At 41.3% G+C, this 18,669-nt stretch overlaps 1 protein-coding gene across 1 annotated transcript; it reads left to right on the plus strand.

Annotated features, from left to right (window-relative positions):
- The first annotated feature begins 17,828 nt into the window (after positions 1-17,828).
- On the plus strand, positions 17,829-18,439 carry LOC122143586 (histone H1-like). The gene is made up of 2 exons (XM_042754087.1): positions 17,829-17,905; positions 18,001-18,439. Exons 1-2 carry the CDS (start codon positions 17,829-17,831, stop codon positions 18,437-18,439), a joined length of 516 nt encoding a protein of 171 aa, XP_042610021.1.
- The last annotated feature ends 230 nt before the right edge of the window (positions 18,440-18,669 follow it).

Raw genomic sequence — 18,669 nt, forward strand, 5'->3', positions numbered from 1 at the left:
TGTTATGAAACAAGTTATGAGAAGTGTAGTGCTAAATGAATATATTTCAGTAATTGACAAATACTTCACATTTTTATAATTAGAATTTTCATTTAAAAAATATCAATAAACTACATTGATGTGCAATTTCTTCCTGTTTTCATTCATAGTTGAGTGTTGCTTATATATATAGAAGTATAAATGAATATTTTCAGTAAAACAAATATATAATTTATATTTATATATATAAGTTGATGCTATATATATATATATATATATATAATAAAAAAAAAAAGTTTTGGCTCTGTTGTTAACTTTAACCTTATATATTAAAAATTTTATTGTGTTTCATGTTCGGTCATACCATTTATTTACGGATTGCAGATGGACCTTAATTTCACTGTGGTTTTCAATTATCATTAGAGAACAAAAGACACCAACACATTTTCCCTGACAGCATAATGTCTCAGGTTATGAATGTAACCATGGTTCCCTGAGTAGGGAACGAGACACTGCGTCCTCTAGGGGTCGCTATGGGGGAACGCCTCATCCTGAACCCGTGTCTGAAGCATACATTAAAAAAAAAAAGAATACCAACAAGTTGGCTGGCGACAGCCCCTGACATCGCTACCAGTGCGACTATAGATAAATAGGCACCGGGAGAACACGTCATTCACTTCTTCGTCTGAAGCTTGCATCCGAAACATGGCAGCCAGCTAGAGGATGCAGTGTCTTGTTCCCTACTCAGGAAACCATGGTTACATTCGTAACCTGAGACGTTCCCTTTCAAGGGAACTTCGAACGGCATCCTCTAGGGGTCGCTATGCTGAAGGGAATGCAGGCCAGAATCATGGCGAGCACTAAGCACCAACTCTACCATTTCCATGGGAGTTGCCCCTGGGCATTAGACAGTCTGACTGTGACATTATCCCCTACGGTCAAAGGCCTAGCTACATACCCAACCTTACCTGTTAGGGCCTCGGCCCAGGGTAGAGAGCTCAAGGCTTGGAATCAAGAAAGATTCCTTTAAGGGGTACGGCAAAGAGCTCTAGCGTTTTATACTAAGTCTTGCCTGTCACACAGGGGCTACCGCTTGTTATTGTATTAGCTTGCTGAAGGAACTGTCTCAACAGATCCCTATTAGCAACACCCTGTTTAGATAGGTACTCAAGATGAACGGGGCTTTACCAACTCAAGAAAGGGCAAGAAGCAACCACGCGAAGCCCTCACCATATAGGATTTTAGAAAGAATGCAGAGCACTAGCGTGCAAACTTTACCACAGTGTGGATTTTTAGAAAGTGCGCAAAGACTTCATGTGCACACTTACTATAACATAGACTTTAGATATTGTTCTAAGGGGCTCTCGTGGCACTCTGAAAGAGCAGCTCATAGAAGGAATGGTGCATCCCAAAAACAGTATGTTTGAGAGTCATCAACTAGATCTATGGTAATAAATGCTGGAGCCGACTAGCAGTTAAAATTTAGCTGAGGGGAGGGGCAAACACCCAGCTCTCAAATGAGGGGGAGCTCGACCTACCGCATGTTCCAAAGCTGGAACAGCTAGCAATAATTTACTTAGCTGAGGGAGCACAACCCAACTCTCACGAGAGAGGGGGCTCAGCCTGCGGCATGTTCCAATGCTGAAACGGCAAGCAAAGTAGGCTACCTAGCTGAGGGAGCACAAACCCAACTCTCAGCAAGAGAGGGGGCTTGACCTACTGCCTGATCATGAGAATCAGAAGGGGTAAGCGTACTGCAAGCTAGCCAAAAACTCAGCGCATCAGAGAGGCGAAGGAAGGGCCTAGTTCACCTGATGCTGCTGGTAGCCAGGTGCTTGGTTTAAACAGAGAACTCAACTCTCACGTGAGAGGAGGAGCTCCGAATTTAGGAAGAGAGTAGTGCGCACATAGGAAACCCTTTTTTTGTAAAAGGGCAGCGCTGCTAAACTACCACGAGAACAGCCCACGGAGTGAGGAATTCAACTCCTTACAAGGTGAGAGAACTTGGGCGCTTGAGGGGAAGTCCCATGCTCATAATAGCCCCCTTTATGTTGAGGGAAGCGATGCTTGAAGTGTATTAATAAAGACTCTGGTTGAGTGGAGCCCAAGGAACCAAGGTCTAACCAACTCGAAGAGAGGGAACGAAGCAGAAAGCGTATCCCCTATAATTTTGATTTGATAAGATGGGAAAAATACAGCTGCTGATGCTCGTCCTGTCTCGTGATCTTTGGAACCATCAATAAAAATTTAGATTGCGGAATTGTAATTATGTTCTAGATACAGTTTAAACCATAACATCCTTTTGCTATTAGTCTATTTTTGTCATTCATAATTTCTTGCTAATTAAAATCTTTAATTGGATGAGTTATAACCAAGATGAACTGGGTGACTCTACTACTACATGGCTGGGCTTCTTCTTCTGCTATCCTTCCAAAACTTCTAAACTTGTCAGACTCATGTTTCCAGCATTTTCCCAATACTTTTTTTAATTGGATGAGTTACATCATCTCCCTTCACAGAAATCCAATAAGTCAACATCAACTTTACTCTTCTAATATCAAGCGGCAGCTCTCTCATTTCTACCTGAAAGGCAGGAATAGGAGAAGATCTAATCGCTCCACAACATATTCATAATGCTTTGTGACTGTATCATTTCAACTTTCTGCAGCAAATTTTTTTTCTTTATTTTTTTTTTTTGAAAAACAAATTACCTGTGTTTTCGACACTGATAAATGAGATCCCCATTTATCTGTCCATATCTGATTGCATTCTGTATACCTTTAACCACATCTTGAACATTCCTACCTCTCTTCCACAGAGCTCTGTCATCTGCAAACAGAGACTTTTCAACTCCTAAACTAACCTCGGAAAAAATGTCATTAATCATTAAATTAGAAGAGACCACACACACTTCACTGGAAAGGATAAAAATATCCTTTACTTTCCAACACATGATTTAGTCTAAAAATTACCATTCTCTTCATGATTTTACAGAGATTTGACATTAAGGAAATAGGCCTGTAACTAGTTGCCCAACAGAATGATCCTCTCCTGGTTTTGCAATAGGAACAATTGTCCCATGCTTCCATGTAGTCGGTAAACTTCACGCTTTTTTTTCTCCCTTTTTCCCAAATCATTAAAAAACTCACTACTTTCCTTAAATTTGTCCCAGTCCACTGATTTGAATTTCCATCTAGGCATAATTTCCTGTACATTTACATCCACATCCACATCATTTCCTATTTTGCAAATTCTTGGAAAATGATCACTACCTATTAAATTGTCCTTCAACGTATCCCACACACAACTCCTTGCCAGGTTTCCAGTGACAATAGTTAAATCTAAGACGGACAATTTCCCTTTTGATAAATCAATTGTTGTTGCCCTTCAGTCCATTTTCACAAACCAAATAATTTCCATCTAACAAAATTTTCTATGACATTACCATTAAAATATTTATTTTTTCACTTCCCCATAATGTACTATGCCCATTAAAATCTCCACACCACACCAGACTAGGATTATCCACTCCCCTAATTTCCTAAAGAATGTCTCTACTTAATCTTTCACATGGATTATAACAATTAATCATTCTTATTTTCTGATCTCCAGCGCACACCTCTATTTCAACTACTCCATATTTATTAATATTTTAAGTGCTCTAATTTTATTCCTTCCATTACAAATGTAGCCACTCCCCCTTCTACTCCAGAAATTCTGTCCCCTAAGGACATTATTATAACCTTGTACTTTAAAATCCAATGGAGGCTTAAGCCCAAGTTTCCGGAATACAGATTACATGAGGTTTATTATATTGTTCTCTGCAATAAACAATATACATTCCTGACCATTCGCAGTTAAGCTCCTTCCATGCAACTGCAAGATTATTAGCACCATGGGATCCCCCACATGATGCCTGTGAGCTTGCCATTTGCATCTTTAATTTATCATTTATCTGTTCTACTGAAAGCCCCTCAACATCTAGTTCCCTTTCGAAAGCTTCAGTCGATGCTGCGCTGCTCAGCGCATTGGGGAACATCTTGTTCGTGACCAGCTGTGAATAATGTGTGTAACACATCGATAGAATTGACCCGGCGGTAATATAGCCTCGGTTGATGATGTCATCGGAGTGCGCCCGCAACACGGGGCTATAAATAGATAAGCCACAGGTGCATCAACAGGTCTTTTTTCTTCAGATCATTCTGTGCACGTTTTGCATCAGGAAGATTCTTTTTGTCTGCTACAGATCTTCGTAGGATGAGCCAACAAAACGGTAAGTGTTGTGTTCCTCCATGCTCTTGTCCTATGTATGAGCTGGATACACATGATTACTGTTTTGTTTGGTTTGGGGGAAGAGCACGCAGTTCTGGCTTTAGAGACGGGCGACTGCAAGCATTGTGAACTGCTCTCAGTGAAGATGCTTCGTGCTCGTCTGAACTATTTTCAAACCGCACCCACCTTTTCGTCGGAGGGCTCTCGTGCGGATCTGCGTGACAAGCGAGCGACGGGCCCGTCCCTTTCGCTTATGGTGTCACCTGATCCACGCATCCTCTCTCATGATCTCGAAGCGCGCTCCGGTGCTTCTTCGGTTCACGAGGAGGATGATATATCTCTTGGGTTTTCGGGCCATGAGCAGCCTGCCTCTAAGCGTTCCTCTCGCGAGAGGAAATCGGTTGAGGAGCTGCTCAAGGTGGTTACTACAGGTGGACAGGCTGCACTGACTGGCCACGCAAACAAGAGACCCCCAAACTTAGTAAGCTGGAGGATAGGTTTCTGTCGGGTGGTAGGAGAGAGAGACCGCAACATCAGTCTTCCCCCTTTTTCGAGGACCTCCATGATGAGCTGATGAAGTCATGGAGAAAACTGTATACCTCCCGCATCTTTGTGCCCTCGATGTTGACTTTTTCAACTATCGTGGATGCAAAGTCGCGGGGGTACTCAGAGATGCCTCGGGTTGAAGAGTCTCTTGCGAGCTATCTCTCACCCTGAATCTGCATCCTCGGTGAAGAAACCTACTCTCCCCACTAAACCTTGTAGAATAACATCATCGCTAGTGGGTAAAGCTTACCAAGCTGCAGGTCAGGCTGGTGCTGCGCTGCACACTATGGCAGTGTTACAGGCATACCAGGCTGACCTGTTGAAGGACTTGAGTCTGGGCAGTACAATCGACGAGAAAGCGTTAGCTGAGCTTCGTCGGGCCACAGATTTGTCTCTCCGGGCGACCAAGCAGACGGCTCGTGCCATTGGCCGGTTTATGTCAGCTTTAGTCAGCACGGAGAGGCATCTGTGGCTTAATTTGACGGGCATTAAAGAGAAGGAATGTTTGTTTCTTTTAGACTCTCCTATCTCTCCATCTGGTCTGTTTGGCGATTCAGTTAAAACTGTTGTCGACAGGTTTAGGGAAGTAAAGAAACATGAAGAAGCATTCGTTCAGTTTCTTCCTCGCCACACTAAAGGGGAGGGGCCATCAGCCACCCAGCCTCGCCCCGGTCCTTCAAAAACCAGGGAGGTTAAAAAGCAGACCGTGGCGGACTGTGCTCCCCCTCATAGGGATTGGGGACAGGTTCGCCATGCTCAGCAACCTCCCAAGCCCGACCTCAGGACTTTCATTGATAAAAAGAAGAAGTCCTGATGCTCGTGCTGGTGGGGGTAGTCCCTCACGGGGTGGTGCGCACTCGAGAGCTTTTTGCCCTGCCCCGTTACCCTCACAAAAACCCCTCCATCCCCACCGCTTCTTGTGTCTTGGGGGGGGGGGGTTGGTTTCCAGCGAGGTATTAGATGTTCCAGTGTTTCCTGCCGTCGTTCAGGACATGGAACATCTAACATCCCCTCAAAAGGAAGTATTAAAATCGGTACCGCTCTCAGAGAGTCTGGCAGCGTGGAAACTTCTGCCGGGCATTTCTGTGTGGCTGTTGAGCACAGTACGGATAGGATACAGGATCCAATTTATTCGTCATCCTCCACGTTTCAACGGCGTGGTCTCCACTTATGTGAAACCGGAGCTGATGCAGGTACTGTCTCAAGAGCTACAAACTCTTCTGGGCAAAGAGGCCATAGAACACGTTCCTCTTCCAAGGAGAGAGTCGGGCTATAACAGCAGATACTTCCTGGTTCCCAAAAAGGGTGGGGGAGTGCGTCCAATCTTGGAATCTTCGAGGCTTAAAGGCCGTGTTTGCATGGTTAATTTTTCAAACGAATTTGTGCAATTTGCTTGTTGGTAATGAACATTTAAAACTTTTATCCATTGTATTTTATGTGGTTGGGTATCACAAAATGGAATAAAATACGAAAAAGTAGGTACTATCTTACAGCGGTTTGCAACGATTCTCCTTTCCCCCACAATGCACTGCATTACGTCACATTGGGGAGAGAATTTACCAAAGCCCGCCTTGAGAGCATTGAGAGTGACAAGAGAGACGAGTAGTAGACGAGAGTATTCAGATAGCGCAGATTATAGATAAATACATAGATATAGATAGATATACAGACAGATAGATCGATACATAGATATCGACCAACAGCGACCAAACGCACTCACTTCCCTACACAGCACCAGCTTTCCAACGCAGTTTACACACAAGCACCAGCCAAACATAGCGACAGACACACGGCGGCTACGTTTGCAACAACATTTTCACCGGAGGAAGAGATAAACGCTTAGAAACGCCCATATAACTAGTATGATGCTTTCTATTTCTAGATGACAAAGACAAAGTTTACCAGTACGACACTATGACAAAGGTTACTGGTACTTATATGAACTAACGTCATGATCACTGCCACTAGATATAAAGAAAACGTTTATTTTTCACTCGGTGCTATCCAATGACAGTAAAATATATATGTATATGTGTGTCGTTATTGTGCACTGCTGCTCGTAGACTAGCTCCAGTGCTCATTGCTGCATTGCTAAATGATAGCAACTCACCAGGACACTTCACTAACTCTCCACTCATTCTCCTCGGACCATGCATTTAATTGGCTTTGAATTGTAGCTAGATTATTTATTTTATTGCAACGTTACATTGACCTAAAAATCGTTTTTTTTTCAACGTGTACCACTTGCATAAACACTGCGTCCGTAGGCAGTATTATCCGTAGGGGCTGTCATTGTTGTTTCGCGTCCCATGTGACGTCGGAACTCGGAGTACATCGATCTAGTACGAGTTCACGGGTGGGAAGTCACGGGTTTGACTGCCGTTCCACTGCACTTTCACGGGTTTTAAGGTTGGAAAAACATGGGTTAACGGGTTGCCTGGAACGCGCATCATAATAGGCTGAGGCTACCTTTCCTCCACTTCTCCCCAATGTGACGTCATCACCAAATTGCGTAAAAAAAAAACGTTAATACCAAAAACGTAAAAAAACTGGTCTTTAAGGCCATTTTTGAGACATTTTAAAAATTATATACATATCTTGAACGATTTATGTACCCATTAATCGACACAGTGGTGGTTAACCTGCAACATGGGCTTTAAACCGTACAATCAGAGCACTCAAGTTCTAGCCTTATCACCCCGCACGTAAACAAAATGCATGGATGCAGCGCTGGCTCCATTACGACTCCAGGGCATTCGCATTTTGAATTATATCGACGATTGACTGATACTAGCACAATCGCAAGTGATGGTGCTACAACACAGGGACATCGTGTTAGCTCATGTTAGCTCTAGTTTCTCTGGGGTTGAGACTCAACACCGAGAAGAGTGTTCTCTGTCCGGCCCAGAGAACGACTTATATCGGGATCGTTTGGTATTCAATCACGATGCGGGCACAACTGTCTCCCGCTCGGATCGAGACCATCCGGCAGACCATGAGCAAGGTAAGGCTAGGCCAGGATCGCACTGTTCGTCAGTATCAAAAGATGTTAGGTTTCATGGCTTCAGCATCCACGGTGATTCCTTTGGGGCTGTTGCACATGAGACCGTTTCAGTTGTGGCTAAAAGCCCGAGGATTTCATCCAAGAGCCAATCCTCAAAGGCAAATGAAAGTGACGCGCCGCGGGCTTCGTACACTATCTCTGTGGCTCAGACCCCGGTTCCTTGCCTTGGGTCCCACTCTAGGGGCACCGTGTTGTCGCAGACTGCTAACGACAGATGCCTCCCTGATGGGCTGGGGAACAGTCTTGGATGGCCACCCAGCTCAAGGTGAATGGGGGGGTCGTCAGCTCGATTGGCACATCAATTGCCTCAAGCTGATGGCCGTATTTCTGGCTCTGAAACGTTTCCTCCATCATTTGAGAGGCTGTCATGTCCTGGTACGGGTGGACAACACAGCGACAGTCTCTTATGTAAATCACCGGGGGGTCTGCGCTCACGCAATCTTTTTTGTTAACAACTGTTTATTGATTTTTTTTTCTGTGAACAGTAGTATCAAGCAAAGAAGCAACTGTACAAATTTCGAACCCATCCCAACCCATCCCACCCCCTGGTAGACTTAAGGGTAGAGAAGAAAAATAATAAATAAATACATAAAGTAAAATAGATAATAATAATAAAAAAATAAATTAAGTAATATTAATACATAAAATACAATAAAATAATATTTACAAAGATTTTAGAAAAGATGACACAACATTAAAAGATGAATGCCATAAATTAACAGTTTTCACATTAGACCCATGTATACGAGAAGTTGAGAGTTCCATCAAGATAATGTCCAAACAAATATACCGCCCAGGTTCGTCTGTCCATTGTGTGAGGAGGATTCCAACGATTGACTAGCAACTTTTTTGCTGCAGTGAGAGCAGCTAACAGTAAACCTCTTTGTTGGACGGACAAGGTAAGGTCCCAAAAGTCATTCATGAAAAAATGGCGTGGAGTCAAACAAATCTCAGTACCCAACAAATAAGAAAGGTCCTGTGAGAGCTGAGACCAAAAAGGAGAGAGAGAGGGGGGCACTCCCAAAAAAAATGCAAAAATGTGCCTAAAGATCCTTGTGAACAGAGATTGCACTTAGGAGAAGAAGACAGATTCATATGAAAACGTTTCATTGGAGTCAAGTAAACCCTAAGTAGCAATTTCCAATGAATCATTTGGTGGTTAGGGTTTTTAGAAGACATTTTAAACATTCCCCATATCTGATTCGAAAATAAAAACATGTACATCCTCATTAAGATCCTTAGCCCAGACAGTTGTAATAGATAAAGGTTTGTATGAATGCTCAAGAAAAAAAAAGGTAAGATGACTGAAGCAGAAGAGGGAAATTCCTCAGAGGGAAGGATTAGTTTGCGCAAAGGGTGAATAGGCAGTTGAGAGTTCCAGGGCACCCCATATGCCCGTAGGGCCGATCTAATGCGCAAATACATAAAAAAGGAAGTGCCTGGCAGATTATATTGAGTTTTAAGATTCTGGAAGGATTGTAAACCACTATCATCATAGATATCTCCCAGAGTGTTTACTTTATTATGAGTCCATTGCGGACAATGAAATGGAGTATTGCCTGACAAAAGATTATTGTTGTGGAAAATTGGTGAATGCTTATGCCATATTGTACCTAGTTGTAAACGTCTTTCAACATCCCTCCATGTGGATAGGAGATGGGTTACAATGGGACCAAACCTAGATTACACTGCCTAAGCGGAAACCCCTGAAAAAACAAGATGCTTCAATTTATATGGATACACAATAGATTCCTCAATTGCTCTCCAAGATACAGAACCATCAGGGTCAAACCAAACTGATAAAGGGCGGAGGGAAAAAGGCTTGAGCATACAGTCTAAAATTAGGGAGAGAAAGACCTCCATGTAATCTACTTTGTTGTAAGGTAGTCAGTTTAATACGAGGACGTTTCCCATTCCATATATACCGTGAAACACATGCATCAAGTTTGTTCCAGTAGCCAACTGATGGAGGGAGAGGAATCATCGAAGAAAAGAAATTGATATGTGGGAGAACATTCATTTTAATCACCGATATACGAGCCTGAAGAGAAGTAGGAAGACGAGACCAATTTTCCAAATCTGAGGATATTTTGGATAGAATACTATTATAGTTTTTTGAAAGGATTTCTTGCAGAGAAGGAAAAACATCTATCCCCAAGTACTTAAAGTTTTGAACCAATGGAATAGATGCCGAAAGGGAAGTGGGATCAAATTTAGAATTGAGGGGAAGTAGACATGACTTACTCCAATTAATTTTAATTGGAGTAACCCAGAGAGAGATCCAAAATGGTCAAATAAATTCAATACATGAGGAATAGAATGTGACGGCTTCTCCAAAAACAATAAGATATCATCAGCAAATAAAGAAACATGATGCTGAGTATTCCTTATAATTATGGGAGAAATAGTTTGAGATCGTCGGACCGCTTGAGCTAAGGGTTCCAAGGATAATGCAAATAACAGAGGAGAAAGCGGGCAACCCTGACGAGTACCTCGATGTATAAAGAATGGGTTAGAGCAACCAGAACCTGTGAGAACAGAGGCTGCTGGATTGACGTACAGAAACTTTTATCATGTTTATGAAACTCGATCCTAGACCCAGATGCTGTAGAACCGCCCATAAATAGTTCCATTCTAGCTGGTCGAAAGCTTTCATTGCATCTAGAGATAATACTGCACAAGGGGAGGATGAACTATTAGTTGAGTTAATAATATGGTATAACCTGCCTAAGTTGTCCGAAGCTGAGCGAGATTTAATGAACCCTGTTTGGTCATGATGAACTAGCCTGTTCATAAATTTCTCTAGACGACGAGACAGTACCTTAGCATACAATTTAACATCAGTCCCTATCAAAGAAAGTGGCCGGTAACTAGAACAAGAAGTCGGATCTTTATCTTTTTTTAACAAGAGAGAAATAACAGCTATATTAATAGATGGGTGAAATGAGCCTTGAGTAACTGAAAAATTTATCATATCTAACATAAGGGGGACTAAATACGACCAAAAAGTAGAATACAATTCGACTGGAATACCATCTAAACCTGGGGATTTCCCATTGTTCATAGACCGGATTGCTGACTCCAGCTCCTGAAGAGTAATCGGTTCAGCCAGGTAATCCGAATCCGACATCTGACAGCCTAGGTAGATCAAGATTGGACAAAAAAGATGTAAAAGAATCAGGGTCACCAACAGCAGAAGAAGTATAGAGGTTAGAGTAAAAAGAATGAAAAGAAATATTAATGTCTTTTGGGTCTGTCATAATGAGCCCGGATTGGGATTTCACTGCTGAAATATTAGCAAATTTTTCACTGTTGCGTATTCTTAGAGCTAAAAGGTGGCTTGGTCTACTTCCTTGAAAATAATAATTCTGCCTCCATCTTTGAATCAGGAATTCGTGCCCTGGATCTCAGTAATGAATTAAGTTCGGACCTAACCGCCATAATTTTGCTGAGTGTACTGTCTGAGAAACAACGTTGATTGTCTCTAGTCAGATTCTGGAGCTGTGATTCCAGTTCAGCTATCTTTTTATGTCGTTTCTTCTGAAGGAAAGAGGCATATGAAATTGAGTTATTCCTTATAAATCCTTTAACTGCATTCCAAAGTGTTCGCGGATCATCCACTGAGCCTTGGTTAATTTCAATAAACTCAGCAAATTTATTTCTGAATTGACTGGCAAAAGTTTTCATCCTGTAACAATTTAGGGTTAAATCGCCATCTAGTTGCACGAGATGGCCGAGGGATCAAAGATAATCTGCACAAATTTCCATCATGATCCGACAAAGATAAGGAACAGATATCGGCATCACGAACAGCTGAAGATAAAGAAGTAGAAATGAAAATATAGTCAATTCTCAAATAGGATTTATGAGTGGCAGAAAAGAAAGTGAAAGACTTGGCAGAAGGATTAATTAAACGCCAACTATCCACCAATGAAGCTGATGTTACACATTGCCTAAGTTTGTCAGAACAGAAGGCTTGAGAGTGTGTTTCCTTTGGCCCAGATCTATCTAGGATATGCAACATTACAGAATTTGTGTCTGCACCCAATACAATTTCAAAATCTGAAAATTTTAAGGATAGGTAGACAAAACAGAGAAAAAAGTAGGGTCAGGAGTACAAGGGGCATAAACTGAAATAAATACAATATTCCTATTCTCCATTATTGTTTTTATATGTGTTATTCTACCGTCTGTATCACAACCTTTATCTAAAATAGTAATATTTAAAGTCCTCCGCACCAATATTAGAACACCCTTGGTTTTAGTATCGGAAGATGAATGAGATACCACTTCATAAAACTTATTATTACACCTGTGTACATCCTCCTCTTTCAAATGAGATTCTTGAACTAGCACTATATATCAATCTTCTTCTTCGCAAAAAATCCAGAAAACCTGTACGTTTGTGTGGGCCATATAGGCCATTAATATTACAACTTAGAATATTAAGGTCAGTCATAGGTATCAAACAGAATTACTGCATAGTAAGACCAAATACAAATTTGAAAACAAAACCAGTTGAGTCTACCATCAAACCACCCCCCACCCCCATCCTTCCCATCAGCTTTCAAAAAAACATATACACATTTCCATGAACTATGGCAGATCAAACCAAGAACAAACCTTGATCTGCCAGCACCCCTTAATATGATCCGTGGCGTCAACAAAAACCTGCACATTACTAAAGCGCCAACATTGGCCCCAAAGTCACATATTGACTAGATAGTATCTCTGTTGAAAATGACTAAATAAATAAATAAAATAAAAAATATAAAAGAAAACAATAAAGAAAAAAATAAATAAAGAAAAGAGAAGGAATACAACTAAAACATAAATATTATACCACCATAATCAGTAAGCGATACTGTATGCTCAATGAGACCTCCTAGTAACTATGAGTTCAGAAGTAAACATTAGAGTGAACACTGAAAGACACAGTCGCCTAACCATTTAGAGCATCTCCTCTCCAATTAGATAACAAATGTCCAGCTGGAGTTCACTGAGAGCTGGTGGATGAATGGGATCTGAGAAAAATTCTCGCTTCTTCTGGGGAGTATAACATTTTAGGTTCACCTTGATTGAGAATGACCTTCAGCGTTGCAGGATAGAGAAGAAAATTCTGGATGCCAGCTTCTCTCATTTCCTTCCTAACTGGCGCGAATGCACTTCTTCTTTTTGCCGGTAACTGGAGAAAAGTCTGAAAAGAAAGACAGCGTTGCTCCGTCGGATGTTTTCACCGGGGCGTGAAGTCTGGCGGCCCGCAAAATGAGCTCCCTGTCCACGTACCGCAACAGTTTAAAGATGAAAACCCGTGGTTTAGCGCGATCTGAGGAGAGCCTTGTGTACACGCGATGCGCTCGTTCCACTTCAATCTCTTTGCCCGCCAGAGATGGAAGCCACGTCGGTAGAGATCTTTTCAAAAAGCCCATAGGGTCGTCCTTTTCGGACCCTTCAGGCAATCCAACCAGACGCAGATTACTGCGCCTATTGCGATCCTGTAAGTCCACGACCTGTTGCTCGAGCGCGGGCTACTCGCCTATCGTGATCTGCGACAAACTTTCTTTTGTTCTCTCATCTCCCCTGTAAGAAGATCCAGTTTGGAGCATAGCGACTGAACAACTGACATGTGAGAAGCAAATTCGTTCCGCATCGCTGACAACTCAGTTCTTAGAATGTCCTCAAAGTGCGCAACAGTATTCGCCATCTTATCCACCATATCATCCGTGGTCGGTGGCTTGGATTTCCTCTTAATTGGAGAAGCCGACGGAGACATCTCCTGCTGTTTCCGGTTTGAAAGCCATCAGAAATAATATTATTAAAGAAGTTAACATAAATTAAAACAAAAAAATCGGCAAAAAGGGGCCAAACGTGCGGAGCTCTACTCAAGCGTGACTAGGTTCATGAGCACGTCACGTGACTCTCTGCGCTCACGCAATCTGAACAAGATAGCGAGGCAGATTTTTTCTTTGGGCCCAGGACAAGCTCCTGTCACTCAGGGCAGTTTACATTCCGGGGCTTTTGAATGTGGGAGCGGATTTACTGTCCAGGCAGACACTACCGATGGGGGAATGGAAACTCCACCCAGAGGTAGTGAAACAGGTTTGGGGAAAATTTTACGAAGCAGAGGTGGACCTCTTCGCCTCCCATCAGACAGCGCAATTTCCCCTCTACTTCTCTCTGAGTCACCCAGCCCCCCTGGGTCTGGATGCGATGGGGCACACATGGCCCAAAATGTGCCTGTATGCGTTTCCTCCTTTCTCTGCTCCCGGGAGTCCTAGCTAAGTTTGCCAACAAGGGTCTTGCCTCTTGCTGATAGCGCCACGTTGGCCGAACAGAGTAGGTTCTCGGAGATATATCTCTCCTCGACGGCTCACCATGGGCAATTCCGGAGAGGAGGGACCTTCTGTCTCAGGCAGGGGGCACGATATTCCATCCCAGGCCCGACCTGTGGAATCTTCATGGTTTGGCCCCTGACGGGTACCAACTGAGGAACACAGGGCCTTTCGCCGGGTGTTATTGATACTATTCTTAGTGCTAGGGCTACCTCCACCAGACGGAGTTATGCCAGTAAATGGGATATCTTTTACAGGTGGTGTGTGGTACACAATGTAGATCAAGTCAAACTGCCATATTGCTTCAGTTCTGGATTTCATGCAAGAGAAATGTCAACAGGCACATGCCCTGCTGCTACTCTTAAGGTTTATGTGGCCGCTCTTTCGGCTTTGCCATGCCTTGATTGACGGGATGCCACTCGGGAGACACCCTCTGCTCATGGCAATAACTTCGTTGAAGAGAATTGGGTATATGCAGGCTCTGTCTATCTCACCATCATGCTTAGACTTTGCCCCAGGGAGTGCAATACTAAACAAAAGATTTAACAAAATAAATTAAAAAGATGAAAAAAAAAATAATAATAATAATAAATAAATAAATACCTGTTTTAACCGCCTTAAGATTTTTGGAAGATTAAATAGTTTGGATATACTGTTGAACCTCTTTTTTAAAAACAATATATAAAGGATTTTGGATGAGTGAAATTTACTGCGGTGAATATGAAAATTTTGCAAGAAGTCCATAATAGGTTAATAATAAAATATTCATTAATTTTGTCTTACATCCTTTAAAAGCAGAGAGAAACCATGTAGCACACTGCGATGGATAACATTAGAAATTAATTAAGTCTTTAAAATGCTGTGTCCATGAAAAGACCGATTGATCTATGCTGATTAAATTTTCAAAACACACTGTGTATTAATTTGTGTAAATGAATGATTTCTCTAACCTTGTTAGTTATTATGTATTTCTGAAGACAGAGTCCATACTTCCAATCAATATGATCAACCATTTCCTCCAATAAGACATCACATATGGAGATGTTTACAAGCTCCTTTTGAAAAAGAGATCTAATCTTACAGTTACGTGATGAAGGATGTGACAAAAACCATAGTTTTCCTCCTGGGATTTCAAATGGGTCTAAAACATAAAGATTAAGTGGTGGATGATCTGTGAGTATTCCTCAAAAGTAACAACAGTTTTTTTTTCTTCAGGAATAGTGTAAATGACGATGGAGAATTCTTTGGGAGTGACTGGAAAATTACATTTACATAAGAATTCTTCATAACTTAAAATAAGACCTTCCGAGTTAAATAACTGGGAAACAACCAAAAAAAAAAAAATAAAAAAATAAAAAAAATAAATTCAAACCAGTTAAAAAACAAAGATTATCTCTTATATAAAATGTCTTGATTGTTCCAAATGAAGTACCGGTGAGGGGTGCTTAAAAATTAATGACCATGCAAGTAATGCCTTTTTATGATATTTAGATAAAAATTGTAAGGGATTCTAGCAATATTATAATTACAGATCAATAGGAAAGGGGACCACCTAATTTGGAAAAGTAGTAATTGGGGATCAAATTCTAGATTGAGTTTGGATTACACAAAAACTGTCTAATCCAATTAATTTTGAAATTGTTGTTCAAAGAAGGGAAATCAAGGAAATTAAACCTACCATAATCATATGGGTTCATTAATGAATACTCTTTATTACCTTTGTTACAACATTCAGTGTATAGAAAATAACCATCATGACAGAAATTCATACATTTATAAACTGTGCGAAGGAAAAAGCTACAATTTGAGACCAGAAATGCGGTAACTGTAAGAGTAAATCATAATTATAATAATGATGATAATAATGATAATAACTATGCACCCATTTGTAAGCTTGTAAATTAATTTCTCTATCCAATGTTGTCACGTCACATGACAAAATAATGAACGATAGGTTAAAGCCTTTTATACAGTCTTTTTATTATTATTATTATTATTATTATTATTATTATTATTATTTTTAAACAATACAAACATTAAAACATTAAGACAGAACACATTAAAAATCATAAACACAAAATAATAATAATAATAATAATAATAATAATAATAATAATAATAATAATAATAATAATAATATACACACAGATGTGTTGCCAGGGTAACTCCAGTCTATGGTCAAAGCGTATGGGTCTGTCACGTGTTAAAGGAACGAATCACACCCGAAAGACTCATGAGATGAACTAATCAATTCTCTTTCCGGCTCAGACTGCATTGGTTAACTCAAACCCGGAGACTTGTCTGATAAGAGGTGAGCTAATCTTAGACTGAAGACCCAGGTAAACGATGAATTCATCTTTTCTGTTTCTTATAGCATTATAGTTTAGTATTGTTTGTAGTGTGATCAACGTTTGAGTAAGCACTAGTAGACCGTAAGGGAAAGTAACACGTAACATTTTAATTATATTTGATAAAATGAATGAAAAAAAGATTCCTAAAAAAGATTCGTTTCATTTTGCTGAACCAGACTCAAAGGTCCAAGTCGGTAAAAAAGATCCGACACTTCCCATCACAAGGAAAGATGAGGATGAAGACGAGAACAAATGTGAAGGGAACAATCACAAGTAGTGAGACAGTGACATGCTGACGTCCCTGTTGATTGAAGTGACTGTTAAAATCTAATTTATGGTAATTATTGGATTCCATTCCACTCCCTTCTTACATACTAACAAATATTAACAACAACAACAACAACAACAACAACAATAATAATAATAATAATAATAATAATAATAATAATAATAATAATAACAAAATAATAATAATAATAAATAAAAAAAATACCTCAACACATTTAGCAAATGTTGAGTTGAAACTGTTTAAGCATTTAGGCTAAGAGTGCTCAAGAGAGATCAGAGTTATTTCTTTGGAAAAGTCTTTGTTCTTCAGCATTCAGCCCAGCTGGTAATACCGCTGGATTATAAGTATTGCTGATTAAAATACAGTAAGTATTGTTAATCAAAATATAACGAAATCACAATAAGTGATTTTATCTAAACGACATAACAAATCCACAGATTATCTGATGATCAAAGATAAGACTCTGGATGAGGCCTACGTATGTGCTTTAAACAGACCAAAACAGTGACTGTATGAAACACTCCTCACGTCCCTCTGTGATGTCCATCTCACTAAAGTGACTTTCAAACTGTTTGCTGGACACACCGATGACCGATTTCAGTCTTTATCAAAACTTTTACCTTAAACATGGCAATCGAATATTAACACGCACTTTTTCCCGTAGCTGCTGCTCGCTTTGAATTCGTTAGTCTGACAGAGACAAATAAACATTTCCTCATCGCGTCTTTTAGTGCTTCCAGAGGAAAGCTGCAGATCGCTGCTTGATGTTCCACTATACATTTTACTGGGGGCCTTAAAGCACTTTACCCATTCCAGTTTTGCCTAAAATGTAAAGAGAAGAAAACCCAACGTGAGGCGCTTCTGTGGAGCACGTCGCAGAAGTCGATCCATTGGAGTTCTATAAAGGTTCTCATGTCATAATTAAGACACAGCGCCTCCCGCTATTCTCTCATTACTGAACAAAGAGTTAGACGACTGTAATCCCCCACTCTAAAATGGCAGATAACCGCCCCAGCACTCCAGCCTCCCCCCGGCCAAAGCACCCAAGAGGAAGTCCTGCTGCTAAAGCCAAGTAAAGCAGTTCCAGCGTCGGTGACGCTCGTTAAAAGCCGTGTCCGCATCAGTGAAGGAGATAAGGCGGTGTGTCTCTCGCCGCCCTGGAGAAAGCTCTCGCTGCCGGCGCTACGACGTGAGAAGAAGACTCCCGCATCAGAAGCTCGCCATCAAGAGCCTGGTGGTGACTAAAGGAGCCCTGGTGCAGGCTTCAAGGGAACTGGTGCATCCGGCCCTTCAAGATCAACAAGCAGCAAACCAGCCGAGACCAAGAAGAAGCCGGCGAAGAAAGCAGCTCCCTAAAGCGAAGAAGCCCGCGGCCAAGAAACCCGCTGCTGCCAAGAAGCCCAAGAGCGCGGCGGCAAAGAAGCCCGCCGCTAAGAAATCCCCCGCCAAGAAGGCTAAGAACCCCGCCGCTGCAGCCGCTAAGAAGACCACGAAGAGCCCCAAGAAGGCAAAGAAGCCCGCAGCGCCTAAGAAAGCAGCCAAGAGCCCCAAAAAGGCCAAGACTGCCAAACCCAAGACAGCAAAGCCTAAAAGCTGCCAAGCCTAAGAAGGCAGCTCCCAAGAAGAAAGCAAAACTTCTCTTTTTATTCCCCAACGGCTCTTTTTTCAGAGCCACCCACAAACTCTAAAGAAAGAGCAAAACTCTATTAGCCTGCATTTTTGTTTGTGGAAGTGAATTATTAGGACCAGAATCTGAGTTACCTTGACTTACAATGTTTTACATATTGACTGCATTTAGAAAAAGACACTTTTTTTGAATTTTTTCTTTTGTATTTA

Source organism: Cyprinus carpio, unplaced genomic scaffold (assembly GCF_018340385.1).
Source record: "Cyprinus carpio isolate SPL01 unplaced genomic scaffold, ASM1834038v1 S000006456, whole genome shotgun sequence".
NCBI lineage: Eukaryota > Metazoa > Chordata > Actinopteri > Cypriniformes > Cyprinidae > Cyprinus > Cyprinus carpio.